The 22,615-nt window shown below is 48.5% G+C and overlaps 1 protein-coding gene across 8 annotated transcripts in view; it reads right to left on the reverse strand.

The window, feature by feature from the left end:
- Positions 1 to 22,615, reverse strand: part of GRIK4 (glutamate ionotropic receptor kainate type subunit 4) — a 205,275-nt gene that overhangs the window by 59,328 nt on the left and 123,332 nt on the right. For 6 of the 8 annotated variants that reach the window (XR_012838751.1, XM_075774522.1, XM_075774526.1 and 3 more), the window contains exons 3-6: positions 17,735 to 17,899; positions 11,845 to 11,942; positions 8,300 to 8,465; positions 2,096 to 2,274 (exon numbers count right to left, since the gene is read on the reverse strand). Coding sequence is in view for 7 of the 8 variants with exons in the window: in XM_075774522.1 (XP_075630637.1) it covers positions 2,096 to 2,274; positions 8,300 to 8,465; positions 11,845 to 11,942; positions 17,735 to 17,899 (608 nt within the window). In the remaining variant the exon portion in view is untranslated. Of the gene's footprint in view, positions 1 to 2,095; positions 2,275 to 8,299; positions 8,466 to 11,844; positions 14,876 to 17,734; positions 17,900 to 22,615 lie in introns of those variants that run through there. The other 2 variants (XM_075774523.1, XM_075774525.1) reach the window with 2 other exon arrangements.

Consider the following 22,615-nt stretch of genomic DNA (forward strand, 5'->3'; position numbering starts at 1 on the left):
GGCAAAGCGGTTTTCCCGTCACCCCAGACCACGGAGAGGAACCGGAGGCAGGGAGGGAAGGACCAAAGGCAGCACCTCCTTACTTGGTTTTAGTCCCTTTCCATTTCCCCCAGAAGCTGGAGGATGGTGACAGCAGAAAGTGAATGAAGGAAAGATACAGAGAAGAGGCGGCTTAGATTGCACCTCTCCCTATCCTTTATCCATGCCTGCACAAAACCGAGGCCACCACCATTGCAGTGGGAGCAGACACAGGCAGCGGGGAAAGCTCTGGGTGCCCACAGAGGACTGATGGTGGCTTAGGTCTGGCTGTGTCCAGCCCTTCAGCTGCACACTGTCACCCTGTCCCTCGCACAGGTGGCAAGACGGACACAGCAAAGTCATTTGACCAAAAGGAGCCAGAGGAGGCTGCCGACCTGCCTTCCAGCTAGCTTTCCAGACAGCTGCCTCATTTTCAAGCCCCTACACAATAAAATCTGGCACCCACCTCCCTCCCTTCTCCCTTCCTGGGGACAGCGATAATGTCATCTCTCCCTCTGACCCACTTTGAAGTCAGTGCATTTGATTTCAAGGGCAGAAAATCAAAGAGAGCAACAAAGCGCTTCCTGCAAGCATCGCTCCCATCCATTTAACGTGCCCGCTGGCAGGTGGGCGGCCGGGACAGGCTGGTAATCGAGGAAGCAACCATGTGTCTCCAGACCATATGCGGAGGGTAGGAGATGAGAAATTGCAATGTCTCTCGTTGTCTGAGGCCAGGAGTGGTCTCCTGAGACAGATCTGACACGAGGCACGTTCGAACCAATAGTGCATTTTTTCTTGCTTTTGGTGACTGGTGGGCAGGGGCCAAGGAGGTACCTACTTGCTCATCACAATCTCACTCCCTACTCTAGTTGCACCTCTATAAAGAAAATACTTCCCAGCCTCCCAAGGTGCAAGAAGTTGCCAGATCAGAAGCTCATTATTTATTACCTTCCATTCCTACAATCCTCTAGCCAGGAAGACTACATTGGGTTTTACTGAACTGCTGAAAAATCACGGCAATCTCTGACATCTTTATCAGTCGTGGCAGAAGGATGCTCAAGCCAGGAAGGGAGACTGCGGGTGCCTGAAGAGCGGCTGCTGTGTGCCTGTGGGAAGTCACTATAGCAACAGAGAAGGGGGACAGCCCTCAGCAGCCAGGCAGCACGCAACAGGGACAATAATAAAAAAAAAAAAAAAAAAAGAAAAAGAAAAACCCCACAAAAACCCCCTCTCTGCATAGAGGGGGCCCGAACCCCATCCCCCAAACCTGCCTATTTAGAAATGCAAAATTGCAAGCAGTGGAATAAAAATCTTTGGGAGGGGGTGGGGAATAATAAAAACAGCTCTAATGGTTTCTGCTGACTGTCCTCAGGGATAAATCTGATACAGTCAAGGCCTTTGAATGACTGACTCCCCAATACCGCAGCCAGAACACTGTGCGTAATGCCTGCACCAACAGCCACGGGGGGACCCCACTGCTTGGATCCTGCCTCCATTCAGGAAAGTACTTCTTGTTCCTTCCAGGATGTGGGAAACTCTACACAACTTCAGACTCCATCTGGAGCCACTGCGCAATTTTGAAGTAGACTATCAAAACAAATGCTAAAAACTGCAGCAAGAGACGATTTAAAAATAAACATAATTAAAATAAAATCTCGGTTAATAATACAATAAAAAAAGGAAGCAAAAAGTTAGAAGTGTACTTGGAGAAAAAAAAAAGAAAAAACTATGGCACTGATTGACTAATTTCAGAGTGCCAGGCAGCCCTCCATGGCTGTTTGATGGCAACAGGAGCCACAAGCACGCACCACTTCTAGAAAGCAAACACATCAGCTCAGAGCAATTAAACCATTGCTTCTACAGATACAGTCCTGGAAAGAGAGAGCAAATTATTTTCCCCAGAAACTCCATCAGTGGCAATTCCCCTCTCAGCAGAGAGCATTTCCAGTGTCACTGCAGGAATTTTTACACTCTATTATCGTACAACACCAGCATGTGCACGCTCATGTACTGCACGCAGTATCTCGTTTGGCGGAAGCAGCAGCATTTACAACTGTGACACATAATAGACACTTACCTTCTGCAAAATGGTATGAGACATGGAAGCGTTGGCATGTACAATGATGGTAGCTGTTTTGTCATCTCGGATCTCTTTTAGGAGAGGGGTAGGATCCCGGCTGTCATCTAGCATCCGAACTGAGAGAGTGTCCTTGGAAATGAGGAACTGTCGAAGCAACTTCTCTAGGTTTAAAAGGCCTTCAAATAAAAAGGAGAAAAAAACCCCAGATATCTTTACATTTTATGTTTGGTTCCAAAAGCACTTCTCCCGTGGCCCATAGTCATCCCCGGTAGGAAGCAGTCCTGTGTTTATGTGCTGCAAAGGAAAGGATTTGGGGCTGCAGCGCAGGCTCGCTGCTTGGGCTAGCGGGGAACGGGAACCGATGGAGCTACTCCAGCTGTGCTCCAGACAAAAAGTCGCTCCAAACACCTCTTGGGAAGAGATAAGATCACTGGTACAAATTCATTCAGGACTCAAAAGTCCAGACAAGGTCTCCATTATCTTCCTGCATGCTGGGCTGTTCTGGTTATCACAGGTTGCTGGAAGGTGATTGCTCCTCCTAAGCCTTTGCATTACTAGCTCCCAAACTAAGTGCCCTGCAAGGCACAACTTGATACCCTTTGGAGCTCTTGGAGCATTCTGATGGGGAGCTGCTATCTTCCAAGGGCACGTGTCCCTGGGGATGGAAGGCTCTGCTGACAGTCAGGCAATGCAGAGATCATTGCAAGAATAGAGCATTAGGTTTACATTAAAAAATTGTGAAAAAAAATTTAAGTATGGTGCTAGCACAGTGCAGAATTACTTGCAGACTGAGGACTGGCACAGAAGCAAATAATAAAACAAACCAACCAGCATGCGCAGTGCTTTATGGAGAAATTAAGAGAATAAAGTAGGACAATGTTCGCAGTCAAGAGGCTCCATCACTGGGTAAGGTCTCTGGAGACCCACCTTCCACCGCCACATCAAAGCTCTCCTCCCTCGTTCTGCCCTGGCATTTCTGTTCTGCATTTCTGCCTCCCCCGTGCCCCACTGAGCCCCCCGAGCGCCCCAGCACAAAGCAGCCCTCGACCTCCTCGGGCAGCGTCTGGATGTGATCAGCCATGGGAAAGAGCCAGGACACCGGCTGCCTCGGCACTCCCCACGCAGCCTGCGGGTCTGGGCTCTCCCTTCAGATGGGAGCTGAAGAAAAGAAGTAATAATTAGTGAGCACCCACATAGATGAGTCCTGACTTCCCCGGACTTGTGCCCTATTGCCTCCGGCACTTCTGACTGAAGTTTCTTCCTGCAGCTAGGTCATTGCAAGGGCTCCTTCCAACACAGCTTCCTTGATGCCTAATAAGATGCCAAAGTTCCCGCTGCAGCTTTTCTTAGTCAAGAAAGCATATTTGATAGTCTGTCTCTTCTATCCAGCTGCTGAGTTTCATGAGGAAATAACCTCCTGTCAAATTTGATTGAGCAGAGAGACCACCAGATGTAATCATTAGCAAGACACAGACAGCTAGCACAGACAGCTAGCACAGCCACAAATCCCGTCCCTGCAGAAAGACAATCCAAAAAGAAGGCGGAAAGCTGAACCGAAGGAAACTGAAAAGAACAGAACTATCAGCAGAATCATGTCCCAGCTGGCGGAGGGGCAAAACCCATCCTCGAGGCAGAGCTCTACTCTTAACCCAACTGTACTTCTGACTGCATGATGCCGCTCACTCACCAGAAGGTCAGGGGCCGGGAAGCAATACAATGCGATGTCATTAGCGTTAGAGAGTGCTGCTTTCAAGGACTCCCAGCACTTCACAAAGGTAACAAAGCAGTGCATTAAAAGGGATACATCCAAGATGAGGAGCCTCTCATTCACAGCGAGAGTTTTCCAGCAAGCTAAGTTTGCACGGAGCCCTTTGCAATGCATTCGCCTCTTACCTTTCCTCTGAGTACGGGTGGGAGGAACTCGGCAAGGGACTACAAAACCAGCAGCGGCCAGGACCTCTCTGGATCACACTGGCTTCTTTTTCTTTCTCATTGGCCAGTGAATTCACTCTGTGTGCAGGACACACGGACTAGACCTCACCTGAATACTGTTTTGTGTGCTAGCTCAAGTGAACAGTAAACGTTACCTAAGCCCTTCATTTGATCCTCGTGAGGTTTATTTTCCCTGTATTACACATCCGCAAGGGACCAGACAGGTTGCTGCAAGTAACAGTCCTGAGAATACCAAGTTTACTTACAGCTTACCGCAGCAAAATCTGCTGCTGCAAAACCAAGGAAGGATTTAAAAGCACTTTACTAACTTTATAAAAGTCTTGCATTAAAAAAAAAAGACACAGGAACTTACCCTTTTTTTCCCTCCAATGATTTAAATTTCATGGCATTTAATGGTGTAGTCTGTAAGAAGTGGATGTTCAGGAGGAGGGGAGGCAGCACTAGCCGCAGCTCCCCAGGCACCCGCTACCAAACCCACACCCAATTCAAGTCAGTGATGAGGGCTGAGCACACCTGGCCATCGACACCAGGACCCGCCATCGCTGGCACCACAACCCACCAACTGAAGTCCCCAGGACTATCGCTGAACACAAAAATACTCCTGCCCTTGGAGAGCACTCCCAGGCAAGTGAAGCAGGGGCTGGCAGCAGGGAGTGCCTGCACCGCGGTCGGTTCGGGGCGCTGCCAGAGATCACGGCCCCGGGTGCTCAGCTTTGGGCAGACCTGAAGGAAAAGGGAAAGCTGCGCTACTCTGCACGCCACTGTGCTGGTGGGAGAGGCCCAGATTTACACCACGACGTGGCTTTCAAGGGGACAGAAATTCATGGAAAGGAGAGGGTGTGTGAAGGGAAATCTTCAGCTGTCCCCTTTGGAAATGCATCGTTTCTATTTAATTTCCTGCAGAAGTAAAATTAGATCCTGCTCCTTAACGCCAAAGGTTGTATATCTCGGTTGTAAGTTAATCTTGCAGACTGGAGAGCATCCCTCTGCCAACTGCTATGAGTTTGCGATTCACATCGGACCCTGAGCTTCCTCTTCATTCTTCTCTCTGCTGGCTACATCTGCACCTCTGCTGCCACCTTCCCCTCCAGCCCATGGGCTCACGGGGCACGAGCCCAGGTAAGAGAGCCACCCCCGGCCTCTGCGGTGAGGAAGGCAGAGCCCAGCTGCTAAGTTTCTAAAGCACATCGGGCACAGAGAGGAAAAAGCGAGACCGGGGAGAAAAGGAAGCGTTTGATCTCCTTCTCCGGCTCGAGGAAATTATCATTTCCAGCACGTTAGATCCCACCTGTAGCCTCATCAGGCCTCCTGCTTGCAGCTCCTCTTGCTGTGTGGAGGGAAGTCTGGATTATCTGAAGAGATTCCCCTTTGTTTGATGACGAGAGGATGTGACATGCTGCTGCTGCTGACAGACCGGCACTTCAGACAGCTGCTCCACAGGCCGAACATGAGCAAGGGCTTGTAGACCCCCCTCCTGGCAACTGTGAAGTATTAAGGCGAGAAACACCGTGCGCAGAGAGGCTGCATCAGGCACGTGCTGTTTGAACGGTCCTACGGGGACCATAGGTACATGCTGAGGCAGGCCAGTGGCTCGAAGTCCTGACCTTGCTTATGCTATTTTTCCTTTTCATGGGTGAGCATTTGGAGCTGGCAGGAGCAGCCCACCCCCAAGCTCTCTGCAGACATGGCCTCCCCTCCAGAGTAGCCGGCACACCTTACAGCCCGCTGCCAGGGAACGCCCCTGGGAAGTGGGGAAGGCAGGACCCGGAGGCTTTCGTGGAATCCCACATCCCTGTTCATTGCTCTTGCCCATGAGGCTACCCGACAGGCTCCTCCTCTCCGAGCTCCCCTGACCGAGGCCCAGGGGACCAGCACTTCTGTTGCACTGGGTTTGTGCTGGTGCAATCCTTGACCCTGTTGGTTGGGAAGAGAAATGGTGATTCCCATCATCCAGCCTTACTCTTACGTCCGACAACATTGCTTCAAACTTCTCCTGCTGGCCCTAGGGCAGGCACAAGCTTTTTGACCTCAGTGCCCTGGTCTCCCTTCCTGAACACTGGGTGTTATTTCCTTCCCTCTGACAATCAGAGCTTACAGAGTAGCTCCTATGATGTCTACGCACCCCCGTATTTGTCAGCGGTTGCCTTTTCGGATTAAGGTTTCTGTGGAATCACACAAAGCCTTCCATGTTAGGACTTCAGAGCACTTCACAAGCTAGCTAATTACTCCACACCGCAGAGAAACTGAGTCACATAATCTTATGCTATTCACCATTGCATTACACTTAGGCTGGCCTAAACTCATTGACTTTGAGGGTCATTTTCTGCTTCTGCCAGAAGAAATTACAATCAGTCCCTAGAGGAAGGATATGACTCCTTACAGCGACAGTGTGAGCGTGATGGGATAGGACCCAGGAGTCCCATCACACAGCCTTGTATTTAAACCAAAACAGCTATGACTTTCCCTCCTGGGATCTAAATAATAACATCCCTCAAAACAGAATTTCCTCACTGATGAGCAGACAGCTCATATGCTCCCCTTATTTGCCTCCAGGGAACCTTCCGAAAGCCCGAAGTGCCTCACGTTAGTTGTTTAAGGACTGTGGTTAGGAGCACTGCTCGTCCTAAGGGAAAATGAGGGCTTGTGCTCCTACATGAGACTGAATTATGCCTCTTCTGCACTCTGTTATAGTCAGACCATGTTGTGCTTCAAGCCCAGCTCAGACTGGGTCCTTACTGAGCACAAAGGGCAGGCTGTGTGAAAGGCACCTGTCCCACTGCTTCCCTGGGTCTGGGAAGGACTCGGGTTGTGCAGCACATCCTAAATATGAAGTTATCCATGAATAACCAGAGTAAAATAAACTGGATTGATTCAATTAAAAGAGTGTTATTTTAATGCGAGCTATTTGGTTCCCAAGGTTTTGATCCAGTTAAATGAAGAATGATGTTAATACCAGGCTGCATTCAATGGGAGGCACCTGCACGTTTTGGTACGTAACTGCGGAGAAGGGCAGGGGTGTACAGCAGCGTGCTGACGTGTATGCGTGCTCCGTGCCTGGCAGCAGGGTAAGGACAGAGCTGTGAGCATGCTGCACGGCAGGTGAGAAAACCTAATTATCTCTTCTTCTGTGTTTTTTGGGGGTTTATTCCTTTCTGCTTGAGGTTAGACAATGAAAAATTCCAGCACTAGAAGTAATGCAAGAGATCGTGTGCATGATTTTAATTGCATAATTTACGGTCAGGTCCTCTGCTGGGGTAAATCTGAGCACGCCTGGTGAAGGCAATTTACTCACATCGTCCGAGGCTGCTGTCTCCTTGGGGTACATAAAGCAAAAAGAAAAGGCAGAGACACACTTATTCCTTCTGTCCCTGTGCAGAGTCTGCCACAACACCGCATTGCTAGCGCAGCTGGTGGCGCGAAGTTTGCCCAGGGCTAGCTGGAAAGCGTGCTGCCTTTGCTTTGTACCTGGCCCCACGGTCAGAGAGTGCTAAGCTCTTGCCAGTATTCCCCAAAGCTATCACTGAATCCACGGGCCTTTTCAAAGCCCCTCTTCTAGGTTTGTTTGTATGGTAAACTCTAGTGCTAACGAATCCGGCTACAGGATAACAAAATGAAGAAATAAGTGGCTACTATACACCAGCTACCTACCTACAGGCTGACCTTAAAAACACAGGACAAGCTTTACTCTAACCACCGCGATGCAGAGCCTGCTCCTGCCATGTTAGAAGAGTTATGCAGAGATGAATATGGCCTTGCTAAGGTGAATGGTCCAGCATCCAGATGCACAATTACCAGCAGATGTATGGCTGCACAGCCCAAGAGGGTGTGCAGTGTATTGACTATTAATCAAGTCCTGCTTTTAGGCCACAAACTGCACGTGGGTTTGGGAAAGACATATTTCAAAACGCTCTACTTGCCTAAAATAATCTCCAGAAACAAGCCTAAGCCTTTTTTTCACTTCCAAACCCCATCTGTACAAGCAAAACGCTCTTCAGATTGTCAAACAGAAGGCAGGCAAGTCTCTCCCCATCCCCTTTCCTCCTCTCACAAACGCTGCACACCTCCATGGGGCAAAAGGGTGGAAAACCTGCCCTGCAGGTCTCCGCTATTTTGGGGTGCTCTGACTGAGCGCCTGCCTGTTGCCAAGAGAAGAGACCTTGCCACATCAACCAGGCAAAGCAAACACCTTGGAACGCAACAGGCAGTGGGAGCAGAGGGGCGGCCGAGCCCAGCCTGGCAATGACTTACATTCAGCTTTGGCACAGATGAGGCAGGCAGTGGTGCAGTTAAAGAAATTCAGGATTCCTGCCACGGCCACGCTGATATCGGTGTTGCTGGGGTGGAGGTTGAGGGTGGTGAACCGCTGGAGCTGCAGCTTCAGGAATTCCTCTGGCGCCACTTTGAAGTGAGGAACCTAAGTGGGGAGGAGGGGAAAGAAAACACGATTAAAGAGGAAAAAGAAATAAAAACAAGTAAATCTACCATAAAGGACCTTTGGTGTGAAATGCACAGCAGGCAGAAAGTGAAATATCCCAATAAAACTGCAGAAGCATCACCGGAGTGGAGAGAGGAGGGTGGGATTTGTGCAATAGCAGAGGAAAATAATTAACGCAGCAACAAGAAGCCACGGGGAGGAGTGGATCAGGAAAAGTCTTGCTGAGCCACTCAGAGAAAGGCAACGGGGGCTGTGATTACAGCACAGGAAACCATTCCAGATGAGTTCAACCTAATTAGCTTGGGCACTAATTGTAACTGGGCCCACACTTCATTTCGGGCTCGCTGCCTGGCTAAATACGGAAGACGCTTTGCAGGCAGGCAGGGAGTTACACCGCCCGTGCTGGAGACCCCCAGACCTTTGCTGTGCGCTCGACGGATGAAGTGCTGCAAATCCACCTCTGCCTGCGATACAGATGTGTTGTCAGGTAATTAGAAGAGATGAAGGGAAGAACAAGATGACCCTGCACTGGCAAGGCTCAGGAGAGAGAGGAACAGATGCAGCAGCCAGAAGCTTTGGGCTTTTTTTGATCAACGGAGAGGTAACAGGTGGCCATACGGCGGGCGAGCTCCAACAGGACCGTAACTGTGAGTCCTGATAATGCTGCGCTTGTCATTAATAGAGCAGAGCAGGAGGCAGGAGCGGGATGCCGTTTCCCACGGAACTGGGAGAAGGGGGAGCAGGGAAGCCACACCGGGGGACAGCCTTGAGGACTCCCTCTGAGGCAGCTCGGCTGCACACCTGGCGGAGAGAGAACAGGCGGGCAGAGAGATGAAGCTCAGACACCGGGGGTTCAGCTGAATAACGAGAAGGAATATTGTTTTCCTTTTGCTGAGTGAATTATTTGGAAAAAATAGAAGACAGAGAAAGGGAAACATCTGCTTCAGCCTCATTAGGGGAGTGTCAGGTCCTCTTTTCCTCCATTATTAGTCCTTCCAGAAGCTATCATCCCATGCCTCCCATCTCTGTCCTCTTGGGAAAGGCTATTAGTAGGTTGTGATGGCTGCTTTATTGACAGCATAAGCTGTTTGGTTAGCAACAGGAAAGTTAAAGAGTAATCAGCTGCCATCCGCCTTGATTTCACTCTGCAGCCCTCATCGCGGGCTCTGTTAACAGCGAGAGAAGCACACTGTAAGCAAAAGGCAAATTCCTCTAACCAGAGCAGACAGGGCAGCACCAGTACAAGCGCGCTGATCACTCTCGGGAGCCAGATGGAGTCCGAGACTTGCAGCAACACCCGCTACCAAAGAAGAGAGAGATGCAAACAGAGGTGAAGGCAAACCACCACCACAGCAGCGCCTGGCAAGCTCCCAGAGCCGAGCACGGCCCTGGTTCAGACCTCGCGTTCGGTCCGGGAGCCCTCCTCTCCTTTCCAAGAGCTCTGCCCCAGTGCAGCCCCCCTCCCCGGACAGGAGGGAAGGAAATCTTTGGGCCAAGGGGTAATGCGGGAGACACAGGTTCATCCCCCAGTTTCACCGCAGGTGAACATCAGGCACAGGGACACTCTTCTTTACCTGACGGGTGGCTGTAAGTACAATGGCTCTGGCTGGGTTGCTGTAGCACGTTTAACACAGTGGCACCAACTGATGCTACTGTGATATAAATCACAGGGAGTTACTGCAGGTTTACATCACTAGGAGGGCAGCCGAGACCAAGCTTGAGAATCAAATACCTTAGAAGTGCACTAGCACTCACCTTTCATTTCTGGAAAAAAATTAAGAGATCAGAGACTCAGACTGAATATGAATTTCAGGGGAAAAACACTTGTAATCCATTACTGCAGAGTTGCCTTTGCCTGGGATGGAGCACATGTCTGGGACATTTAACTGGAGAAAGCACTACAAAATACTCTCAAGAGACCCATCCTGCTGTAGCCCAGAGCACTAGGTCTAAAAGATCTCTTCCATCTCTTCAACACTTCTGATTCTCAGGGAACAAAGAAAAGCAGTCATTTGTGAATGCAAGTTATTTACGGTGCTCAGTTCCAGGCACTCCCCTCCTTGGAGGACAGGCTCCAGAGAGAGTCCACTAAATGGCTGAGAGATGTTATCTGGCTTTAAAGGGATGAACTATGAGAAGAGAACTCAATTTCTTTTCCTGAGAGCAGAGCCAGATCAGCGTAAGATGGTTCAAGGCTTATAAAATATTAAATCAGGCACATAGCCTGGACATAGATAAAAAAGGTTTGCATTGATGGAACAGCAGCAAACAGAAACGGGTGCAGCTTTCCAAGTGCGTGCACGAAGTCACATCATACCCAGGAACTTTGGCCGAGATGCGCATCTGCCAGGGCAAGCTGAGGTTTTTGCACCCCCCAGTCAGTGGGGACATGGACTGAAGGAAGCTGAAGTAAAAGGTGAGACAGATGAAAACAAGGACAAGGTAGGTGGAAAAGAGAGAAGAAATGGAAAAAGGAAGAAGCTGCAAAAATGTGTGTATTAGGAGAAGGGGCAATAAACCAAGCTGTCAACTCTGCTCATTAGAAGCCATGGCAGAGCATGGGAAGGACAGCATAGCAGGTAAGATGACTACTGCAAGTAATCTTTGCCAAGGATGTCCTGGAGTACCATGGGCAGGTACCTCGCTGCCCCTGTCTAACGGAGGTAACATCCCTGCTCTGCCTTGCGGCTGGGACACGAGGACAGAATGCGCTGGGGATGATGAGGCACGTGGACATCAGCTGGAGAGGGTTTGGGGAGCCGGGTGGAAAGGAGAGGTGTGCATACACAGAAACGATGACTGAGAACCAGAGCACCAGACTTGAACTAGAACTGCAAGAGGCAGACCCAGGCGAGGAAGAAGGCAGCGTAAGGCAGAGCTGGAAGCTGCAGCGAGCTGTGCGGCTGTAGCCAGGACTTGCCGTAGACGTGACAGTCTCAAACGAAACCCTTCAAGGCTGCAGAAAGTCCTTCTGCACAGGATCTGCGCAGGAGGCATTGCTGCTCATACAGTGGTAAATTAAAAACCTAATCCGTACTTACTAAATCACCAGCAAAATGCTGTGTTCCCAAGGAGCCCAGGCAGCGGGGAGCACAGCTGTGACCAGAGCCCACCGAGAGCATCTTCAGTTTGAAGGACAACATGCAGGAGGTGGGGGCTGAGGCATGAGTCGGCATCTCTGTGGTGTCCCTTACCCACAGCGGGCAACTCCGCTCTCACCCCAGGCCTGCCGCGAAACACGGGAGGAAGGAGCCAGGGCTCCTGCGTTACCCTCCCAGCCCTGGGCACGAGGGCCTTGGGGCCGAGTGAGTCGGCGCAAGGGCACAGACGTACTGCAACACGGGACGTTTCCACTTACCTCTTTCTCCCCACAGATATTGCTGATAATAGAGCTCGAGGCTGGGCTTGAGGAAGGTCCCAGGACGCCTACCACCCCTTTTGGGAGAATCTGGCACACTGCGGGCACCAGAGAGAGAGGAAACATGCGTTAGACTTCATCCTCAATTTCCAGCTGACAGTCATACTTACAGTACCTGCTGCACCTTACTAAGGACACAGCATCGTCTCCTTCACATAACATGCTCCCTGCCTTTTATCTCCCCCCAAATCCCTCTATTCCCTCTGACACACTGTCACCCTGCCTGTGACAGCCTCCTTTCCCCAGCCTTTCTAAATTCCACCTGAACTCTCCCCAAAACCCTGGTATCCTCATCTCTGACTCAGATCTGGGGTCTCTCTCTCTCTCTCTCTCTCTCTCACATCCCTTTTTAGCCCCATCTGCTTTGCTCCAAGATAAAGCACTAACCAAAGCTTATGGAAGATGCTAAACACAGCAGTGACCCAAGCTGCGAAGCATCATCTAGCAGCAAACAAACTTGTAAGAATTTCTTCCCTCATCCACTGCAGAGCTCAGTGGTAATGATAAGGATTGTATTACTGGTTTTCAGTGGGGTTTTTTTCTGGCAGTAGTTAATCTTCTGCCTCCATGCCACCAAGGTTAGCAGAACAATAAAAAGGCCCTGAAAAAATGAAGAAGTTAAATCTCTTCCCTCGAGTTTCCCAGGTTAAACTGCAACCTTTTGTCCTTTTAATTCACAGCACAAATTTAGCCAAATGACACTCCAAGGACTACCCCAGCTGCTGTCACCTCCCCGCTGCCATCCCAATCAGCCACACCACTCAGAAACGCTCCTCCAGCGCGGCTCGCGCGGGCAAAGCCTCACGAACAGAAGGCGAGAGCCCCTCGCGCCTCGATCCCTGGACTCCGAAAGGCTTGTCTGAACACGTGCTGGCCACGGCTTTTTCTGAAATACCGGACCTGCCTCAGCATCACCACGCACTCGGCTCCTTCCTCCCCGCACAGACAAAGCCACGTTTGCTCAACTGGCGTCAAGCGACTGCTTTCTGAAGAAAGAGGATACCATGGGGGAGAAAGGAGGCACCGCAGCTACTGATCAGTTCTGGCAAGAGCAAGCTTACGTTTTCATATGCAAAAACCGGACCACCTGATCACAAAGCTGTGATTGTAACGATAGTGCCTCTTCAGCATCAAATGGCCAGTGTGTTTCAGAGCACCATCCTCACTGCAGGTCCCTGGCTCGCATCTCACACGAGCTTTTGTAACAGTTGTAAAAAGTTACCTAGATTCAGCAGCTGGAAAAAAAAAAAAAAAGAGCTAGGAAATTTCAAACCAGAACATAATTTTTGTAGTGAAGGGAATTCATCACCAAAACCGTCGTACTACATATCAGAGACAGGTTTTCTACCAACTTCAAGTCTTTAAATCAAGACTGGATGTGAAATAAGAGCTTATACTGTGCTTGAGGGGGAGTTTCGAACAGCGAGTTACGGGGCCGAGCGTGGCGTTTGACAAGCGAATGTCTACGGTCTGTTTTCTGCAGAAGCTAAGATCGCCTAATCGAGGAGGTCATCTCTGGCCTTAGATTTCATAACTCTCCGTAGCCTCGTGACTGGAATACGAGGCCAAAAGCTGAGGACTTAGTTTGTCACTTTGGGGAACTGGTTTTAGTTCTATTCAAGTGACGCTTGAAGGAAAAACTCCACTTGCTATCAGGTCCCCGTACATACCGATTGCTCTGACTTCTTACAGAAAGTGCCAACGATATGCAAACATCTTCTCTTGGGTTTTTCTTCCTTCCATGCTCTCTCACCCTCCACCATCTCAATCCGCGACAGAACGAGTGATATTTTTTTTCTGCGGCATCTTCAAAGGAATCCAGAACTTGCTTCTCCTCTGTACTTAAAAATTTACAGGCACTTACACCTCTTCAGAAGATCCTTTTAAATAAGAGCACCAGCAATTTGAAAACCCCCGTGTGCTATCTCAGCGGCACTCATCAGTCCCTCTCAACTGCAGACCCTTCGGGTGCTCTGCAATTCAGCATCGAGGAGGAAGAAGGTGTTCCGAGTCTTCTTTATCAACAGGTCATGAGGGCAAAAGTACTGGGGGGAATTTTGTTGTGCATGCTGGGGAAAGTTTGGCGAGCACTTTTCTTCTCATCTCTGGTACCGAGAACAAAAAGTGGGTTAAGTAGTCATAGCAACAGAGTGGCAACAACTGTCAGAGGAAGAAGATCTGGCTTATCACTCCAAGGGTGAAACATCCACTCAAATTAAGGAAAATGAATGGAAACAAGGTGGAGGTGCCCGAGGCAAAGGTTTTGAACAGGTTCAGAAAGCTGCTTCTCTTGTAACCCAAACACATTTCCTATTTCAGGACATTACCTGATGCTGTTAGTCTCCACAGGGAGAAAAGGCTCAACTGGTCAGGCCGGGATTCTCGTACAGGAAACACCAAGTGCATAAACAGACGGTGTTTCACAGAGTGCGTCCTGCACCACGGCTCCAAGGCTGCTCCCTGCAGCATCCCTTACCCTTCGTAACAGGAACCCGCAACCAGAGCGGGCTTAAATGTGAAGCCCAACAGGATCGTAAAAACGGTGGGACAGCTAATAGCGCATTTGAGCCAATGTCACTTTGAAATATTGGTGTGAATAAATAAACATTAAAAATCCTCCAGTTGCTCGCTCACTCTGACTGCTGACCTGCCCTGAGATGTTTGGATTAACAACAGAAAGATGCTTAAAGACTGATGAGACGATAGGGGACAGGGTGACAAGCAGAAAATCTGTCCCTCCCTGGACATCAGAAGGAATAAGGTGTTTTAGATAAAGACATGATTAAACTAGTCATTTTGGATCTCCATAAAAGGAGCTGAAACATCAAACACAAAGAGAGAACAGGCTTTACTTACAACGGCAAAACAAGCTCTATCCATAACCTTTCACTGCAAACTCATTTCAAAACACAGGACTTTACAGACGTTGCATACAGGAACAGTCAATGTTTCTCTTCATTCATATATAAAGCTGAAATGGTAAACCATGCATGAATGTGATTAAGACTGACTCATATTTTACCTGCTATAGCAATTGTGAATTTGTGGCCCCCCCAACAGTAAGATGCCTGAGTCAGTCAGGAGGAAAAAATGAAAGAAAAAAATCTCAACACTAAAATAAAAAATAACTCTCAAAAAGTCTTTCTTCTCTTGAAGCTCTAATTGTACACGGAATATCACTGATGGGGTGTAATCACAGCATTCCTAGATCAGTCCGCTAAGCATGCTAGCTGTGATATTTAAGGGCGATTCAAAGGGTGTGAAATTTGAGAACAGTATTAAACAGATGTATAACAGCTTTGCAGTCACAAGTTAAAACATCTAAACTGCTTTTATTAATATTACGTGTGATAACAAATATCAATGCCATTTTAAAGCTGAGAAGTCAGACATTTGAAAGCCACGAAAGCCTTGAAATTTAAGTTAAAGGATCTGATTCTCCTCTGCTACCAGTATAAATCGAGAATAACTTCAGTGACATTAATAGCGGAGCCATGCAGAATCCAGATTTTTCCTTTTGTAAGAAATGCTTCAAGACATTTTTCCCTCTGAAGAAAAGGCAAATAAAGTATTGCAAAATTACGTGAATACTCACTTCACCAAAATCAAATCAGTTTTCTCCGTTTTTCTACTTTTTACATTCTTTAAGTCAAAGTAAAGAAAACAAAGAAAATCACCCTGAGGTGAAAATTTGAAATGGAAGATTGCCTCTTCCTCACTTAGCCCATTTCCATGTTTTCCCCAAACACCACATTTGCTGAAATCAACAATTTCTTGCATAATACTTCACTCTCAGCAAATTAGTATGCTTCTGCTTAAAAAATATTCCAACAGAAAGACTTCTGAGCAGCGTTACAGAGGTGCAAGCGAGAAAGAAATCCCACTCACGATCTTTACCGCAGCTCTGGGGTCACTTGGCAATCGAGCCTGTTTCCCGAGCAAAGTTAAACAGCAGAAACACTGCTACATGCAGAAGATTTATGAGAAAGGGGAGAAGAATGGAACTAAAAGTGCTACTGGTTCTTTCAAAGACACAGAAGGCTCAAGCAAGCAATTTTCTCATTTCCTAAGATGCTTGTTGGGAGATTTGGGATACTTTCAGGGGCAAACTGGGAACGCACTGGGAAACACAGACAGTCCCCATCACTTCTGCGTGACCTGGCCAGTAAGACTGGATTTGCCCTATTGCTGTGCCAAATGTGGGTAAACAGGATGCACACGACCCTGAAGAGATGGGAAAGACCAAGAAAATTTAAAAGAGAGGAGGGATGCAACAAGGCAGAGAACTGCTGTTTAAAACACTCCCTGTGATGCTGCATGTGATGATCTTCATCTAGACTGCCTCACGGGTGACAGGCTCTATAAATAGACATACAGGTACTTGCTGAAATGCACTTTATTAACTGAATGCTTCTATAAATAATGCAAACGCTAATTCAGGAAATGAAGGAGCTACCTGCTGATCCTGCAGGCCTGTTGAGCCCGTTCTGCCAGTTACCCAGAGACCTGCTCCTGAGCTCCACGGGGACTCCCAGGCACAGGGATGCTCACTGCTGTGCAGGATAAAGACCAAAGCTGTGTGGAAAAACCAGCCCACTCCAGACCGCAACATACTACCAGACCTTTTGGGGACACCCTGCACATCACACAGGCTTGGAATAGAGAACCACAGGGAAACGAGTCTAAAATCCCTATTATTTAAAATGGGTTCTCCAGCTTTTTCAAGCCAGCTTGTAATAAAAAAAATTACGGTCCTCCCCTGAACTCTAAAGGTCATCTTAAAAATTATTCTAGAGGGAATCTACCCTATTCCAAAGGATGCTCCCTCTTACAGGAAGTAGCTATTATAGATTTTTTTCGGTTTCTTTCACTCAGGCTCCTGAGAGGTCTGTGGGACACTGACCATCAATTTCTTTTTTTACTCATGAGCATGTGGTTGACACGTTGGGCATCTAGAGGAACACCTATAGTAGAGATCTGTTTGCATTAAGGGACTTTAAAGCAACGTGGGAAGTATACTGCTCTTTCAAAATTAGCTCTTTTTAATCCTGACGGTTTTAAACATCACTTGAAAACTTCACTTGGTGTAAACAAATCCACTGCCAATCTAAAGCACTGAAAGAGCTATCATGTTTGCTGACACACGGCATCGCGTGGGGTTTTAAAAATAACTTAATTGCACTGAACTTGCCCAGAGTCTCTTATTTGCACACCATTAAGTACTTTGCGAAGGAGCATCTCCTCCTGTATCGTTACCTCTGTTTACAGATTAAAGAAAATAATTTGTCCCAAGCCACTGAGCTGAATGGTGGCAAAGCTTATGGGGGACCCACACCCCCTTAGTCCATGCCAGAGCTCACCTCACAACGCCACACTAAACCCTCAAATAAGAACCGGTCCCAGCACTCATCCTCCAAGCCTAACCTCCCCTTAGGAGCCCCTGTGCCCCCGTAGCGGCTGCACTCAGGCAGGGCCAGCCCTTGCAAACGCGTGGCTGGCGCCGAACACAGCGCGAGTACTGCTGAAGGTCCCACGCCGGTCCCGAGGGGATGCCGCACCCACATCTGGACCGTACCAAACCCCTGCAACAAACCTGACTGCGCTCAGGCAGCCAGGGTGGGCCTGGGGCTTTGCAGAGGCTCGCTTTCGCGCTAGCACACGTTGGCCTCTCAAGTGCTGACAGAGGAGCAGAGAGGTGCTTTTTACCCTGCGTACCTCCCTTGGCTACCACACAATTATCGTCCGTAGCAGTCGCAGCGCGCCACACACCTCCTGAGAGCCAGCAGAGAGAAGAACCGGGGAAGGACCAGATATGTGGAGGGGTACTTACTGGTTTCTGCCGTCTCATACTCGCTGTCTCGTAGCAGCTCAAAAATGTCCACCTCCACTTTGGCTTTACCCACCCGCTCGGGCGCGCGGTTGATGCGGTTCTTGGCCAGGGTGATGGAGAGCCTCTCCCCTCTGCTGCACTCCATGGGGTCATCCAGGATGGCAGCTGTGGGAGCAAAGGCATTGGCAGCGATTAGGCTTGGCAGGGACCCAGCCCGGCTCCCCGCACCCCCTGGGATCGCCGGTGCCACGCACACGACCGCCGCGTTGGCTCTTCTGCTCCTGCCGTCACTATTGTTAGCGCATCCTCCCTCCTACGCACGGCCTTTCCCGCCGCTTCGCCCACCTACCAGGTCTTGCCAGACACGTGGGTGGCGAAATCTCTGCAGCAGCGGCTGCGTTACCTGCCGGCACGCCGCAGCACGACACGGCCGCCTACATTGCTGGGGTCCTGGCGGTGCCCAGCACCCACTGCAGCACAGGCATCCGCCGCTCACCCTGGGTGAGCACTGCCTCACATCCCAACAGAGAAAGAACGTCCCCAGATAGCCCTGGTTCGCTTGTTTGAGAAAGCGTTGGTATGGTGCTGATAGCTGGAATATTTCAGGAAGCACGTGGGCAGCCGTGGGTGGAAAGGGACAAATATTTTTCAAACAGAAAGCACTTGACTCTTGAACTCAGCTCCTGGGCCTGCCCACTCAAATCTGTGTTAGGCAGAGGGAGATAGTGTGGGGTATTATTTTTATTTTCCTGACGGAAGGCAAAAAGAAATCGGAGTCAAGCATTAACCACAGCGTTTCATTATGAGCTGGCAGAACTTCTGCACCCCAGTGGGTTTATCCTCGCTAATAGGAGGTCTGCTCCCAGAACGCAGCTATTCCGTCGTACCTAGCGAAAAGCAGCATTGGTTTTTGTTGTGTATATTAGTAAGGCACCAATGCTTATCTTCTCTTCCCAAAAATCACTCCAAAGGGAGCGATGCCATTCAGAACTGCTCGGGTGTAGACGAAGTCGCAGCTCAGTACCGAATCAGGCCCCGCACCACATAGGTTCGCAAAGCGGGGATTAGTGGGGCTCTGCTGGTTCGTGTGTCAGGGAAAGAGGGAACTAACTACAGCAACTAGGTGCCTTGTTGAAGCTTTGAAATGTGTCATTGTGCAGTGGCAGGTTTGGTTTTGGTTGTTGGGTTTGGTTTTTTTTTTTTGATAAGAAAAACCAGAATGAAACACGTAAATCAGCTGGCATCCGAAGTAAAGCACATCGGTTATAAACGGGAGCTATCCTGCCTCCCGAAGAGCAAGAGCTGGGAGCACAGTCCAAGGATACATACACTTTGAAGACAGAGCTAACTGGGACCACCGTTAGAGAAGCTGGGTGATGTTGTGCTTTAGGTGGGACTGAGAACATGTTCCTCAGAGGGCTGGTCTGCGCCTTACAGGCCCTGATCACCCCCCCCCGCTGCATGAGCGCTGACCACACTTCATTGCCACCGACACACAGAGCCTCCAACATAGCCCGGCCCAATGAATAAACCCATCTCGGGTCCGGGGTCCTTTGGCTTTCCTGCCCCCGAGACTGCCTTTGAACCAACCCAAATCTCCAAGCATATTCCAAATTCAACAACCAACCTGCATCGCATTTCAGGGCTCTTTTCTCAGACCTGCTATGCTCATCCCAGTAGGATCTCTTCTCTTGTGACAAAACTGCAGAGCATCTCTGCCTTCCAGTCCTGCCCTAACCCCAGCTGGCGAAGGTAACTAGACCCAAATCCACTGGTGAAGGAAAGGCGGTCTGTGCTAGCCTGATTTACCGCACATCCCAACGATACCCACTCAAGAACTCCTCCTCTTATTACTTTTTCCCCAGTTTTATGGGAGCTAAACTGAACTACGTACTGACAAAGAAACACACAGCAATACTTCTTGTACGATATGCACAGATGTCTTGGCGAACGCTCCCAGTCCTTCAGGCGCCACCATCTCCTCTGCTCCGCTAACACGCAAGCACCATCATTATCTGCCAAGCTAGGGCACTTAATCTTAATCTCATTATGGAAGAAAAAAGGTTGTGCTTTCCTCCAAGGCCAGGAGCATGGATCACAAGTTTTTTAAGACATCGATATGGCTGATGAGTGCTCTTAATTACAAAGAAGCTGGGAGAATAAAGTGCCCCAACAGACAGCTTGCTCAACTCCCCACTTTTCTAGGAAAGCAGCAGCGAATAAAGTCCTGAACAGGCTGCACTTTCCCATATACAAAACTGTCTGATGCGTGTAAACTTTTCACTATGGCCCTGTTTCCAGGAAAGGGTAAAGCAATGTACTGAATCTGATCAGCGTCACAAAATGCTTCTTACATTCCAGGCGCTGACACAGCAAAATTAAAGATCAGTGGTGGGCGAGTGTATGTCAGCATTCTTAGATTCATTATTTTCTAATTTAAAGCTTCAAAATCACTAAATCGGACAACATTTTCAAGTATATTCTTCAATTGCTGTTTTCAAACAAAATTCGCTTCCACTAATGTATAGTTAAATACATTTTAAAAATAAAAGAGTCAAAGCCAAAGCATTTCAAATAATTTCCTAGGCACAAATGTTTGCACAAAGATATTTTTTTTTTTTTTTTTGGTCTCTATTCAGGATGGGATTTTCCATTCTTATTTTTCGAAATCTTGACAACTTCCCTACAGCTGAGGAAAAAACCCAAACCCCCAAAAACCCAAACCCCAAACAACTCTCTTCCCTATGCAGCTCTGATTGAATTTGAACTTTGCAGCCCACCTTGGAAGCAAATACACGAGGAAGGGGAAAGAGCTCACAGCAAGTGGTGGGTTTTGGAAAAGAAAGGAACACAGGCTGAATCCCGGGACAGAGGTGGCGGTGGCACTCCTAGAGCCCAGCCACTAATCAAACTACATTGCCGCTTCCTATCTCCCTGAAGGGCTTGTGAGAGAAAATCAGCAAAATTTGTTCACTTGCATTTTGGGAGACTAGTCAGTTTTACCAAATATTAAACCAGCCCCCCCAGAACAGACTAGGTAATGAGGCTGAACTAATCTTTATTTATTAAAGCTAGCGGATGAAAAAGGTCACTTAATGTTTAAAAAAAGGTTGATTTTAAAACTTCATGTCTTGGGACACAGTGCCAAAGCTCATCTAATAGAGGCATCATTAAGTATGAACGAAAGTTTTTTTAGAAATTCCCTTTCATCTATTCCCGTCTACTAAATATGGGAAGATGCATCAAGTAAATCTTTAATCCTGAGAACTTACAGCAAAGTCTTTGAACTTTGTCGGCCTCAAAAATCACTTCTATCTTCCCCATCATAATAAATGTCTCCGATCTAGACTGCCTTCTCTATGAATTATGAGGAATATATTTCAGAGGGAGTTAGGAGCACCTGGGTCCGTGATGTCCAATTCAGGGCTGCTGTGGATTTCACAGGGACTGGGAGTCAAACAACTTAAGTGAAGTCAGCAAGGACTGGCAGTAGCTGAGCTTTTGTCAGGAAGAACTGGCTGGAAACATCTTTTCCCATGGGATGTTCCAATCCTAATAGGTAAATATCCTTTATACAGTAACAATTCTTTTTTTATTCAATATGCCCAGGTTTTCCTTATACTTAACACAAAACCCACAAACCCAAGAGGCTACAAAGCAGAAGAGTTTATCGCTTTGGATATGCATTGAAAATAGCTGGGTTACAGTTGCTCAAGCTTCAAGCAACAAGTGACTTGAATTGTAAATTTCCATCAAACACAAATTTTAAATGCAACACTCAAAGTTAACGATTTAACAGCAAGAACCTGAAAAAAGGTATTACTGGTAACAAAAGAAATGCAAGATGATGTGATGGGGCCCTCTGAGAAAAACAGACTTCAATAACTTTCCACCAGGTCATCCTCACCTCCGTGATTTTCCAGCCCTCAGAGGCAGACAGACCCGATGGGGGACAGGGAGGCAGGAATTGGTGCTCTCTGATGAGACACATGTGTGTGCGCGCATATACACGCATGTGCAAGTGCATTAGCACACACCCGCTCTAAGCCCTGCCCCACTGAGATACAGTGCACAGGACATGTGCGAGTGCCTTGTCCAGACAGGACCTGGACTTGAACTCCACCAGCCCCGGCCCCACGTGGTTGTCCCCACGCAGAGGGACAGCCGGAGGCGGCGGCATCTGGCTGCGCCATTTTGACTCTGCTCAAGCACAGCACAGACACGGCAGTACGAAAGGCAGATGCTCAAACTCTTCTGCCTTTTCTCCTCTTACCCTGGAGAAGCTTCTCCAGGAGGAGGAAGGACATTCATTTCTCACCCCAAAGAACTCGGTCTTACTCCTTTTTGCCAAAACAACGAATGGGGGGACAGGCAGTGCCATCAGCTTCTGTGCTTTCAGCGGCGGAGGCGGCTCTCTTCCCGGAGCCGGGCTGAGACACAGCAACTCATCCAATTAAGCACACCAGCCAGTTTACAGACAGCACTGAAATTTAATCCTTTCCACCCTCAGCTGGGTTTCAACCAGTGCTAAAAAAGCAGAAAGCCTCCGTCCTCCCATTCCCCCAAGCCATGCGGCTCCCCAGAGCGCTACCCACCACCAGCCAGATTCACAACATATGCACTCTGACAAGCCGAATACAATTGCAAGTTTTACTACGTATCACCACTTAATTCATGATCCAACCAAGATCTAATGAAGTAGCATTTTTATAACAATAAGAGGGAACAGATGTTACTGGGAGGTTTATACACTGCTACAACAAACAGTGTTCAGCTGACCTTTCCCTGTTAACTTTATTAAGTATCACTACATTTTCTCAGATGCTTTTCATACCATTGAGATGTAAAGCCATACTCAGAAACACAATTGCCATCTCGAGT

The sequence above is a fragment of the Balearica regulorum genome, chromosome 23 (genome assembly GCF_011004875.1).
Source record: "Balearica regulorum gibbericeps isolate bBalReg1 chromosome 23, bBalReg1.pri, whole genome shotgun sequence".
Lineage (NCBI taxonomy): Eukaryota > Metazoa > Chordata > Aves > Gruiformes > Gruidae > Balearica > Balearica regulorum.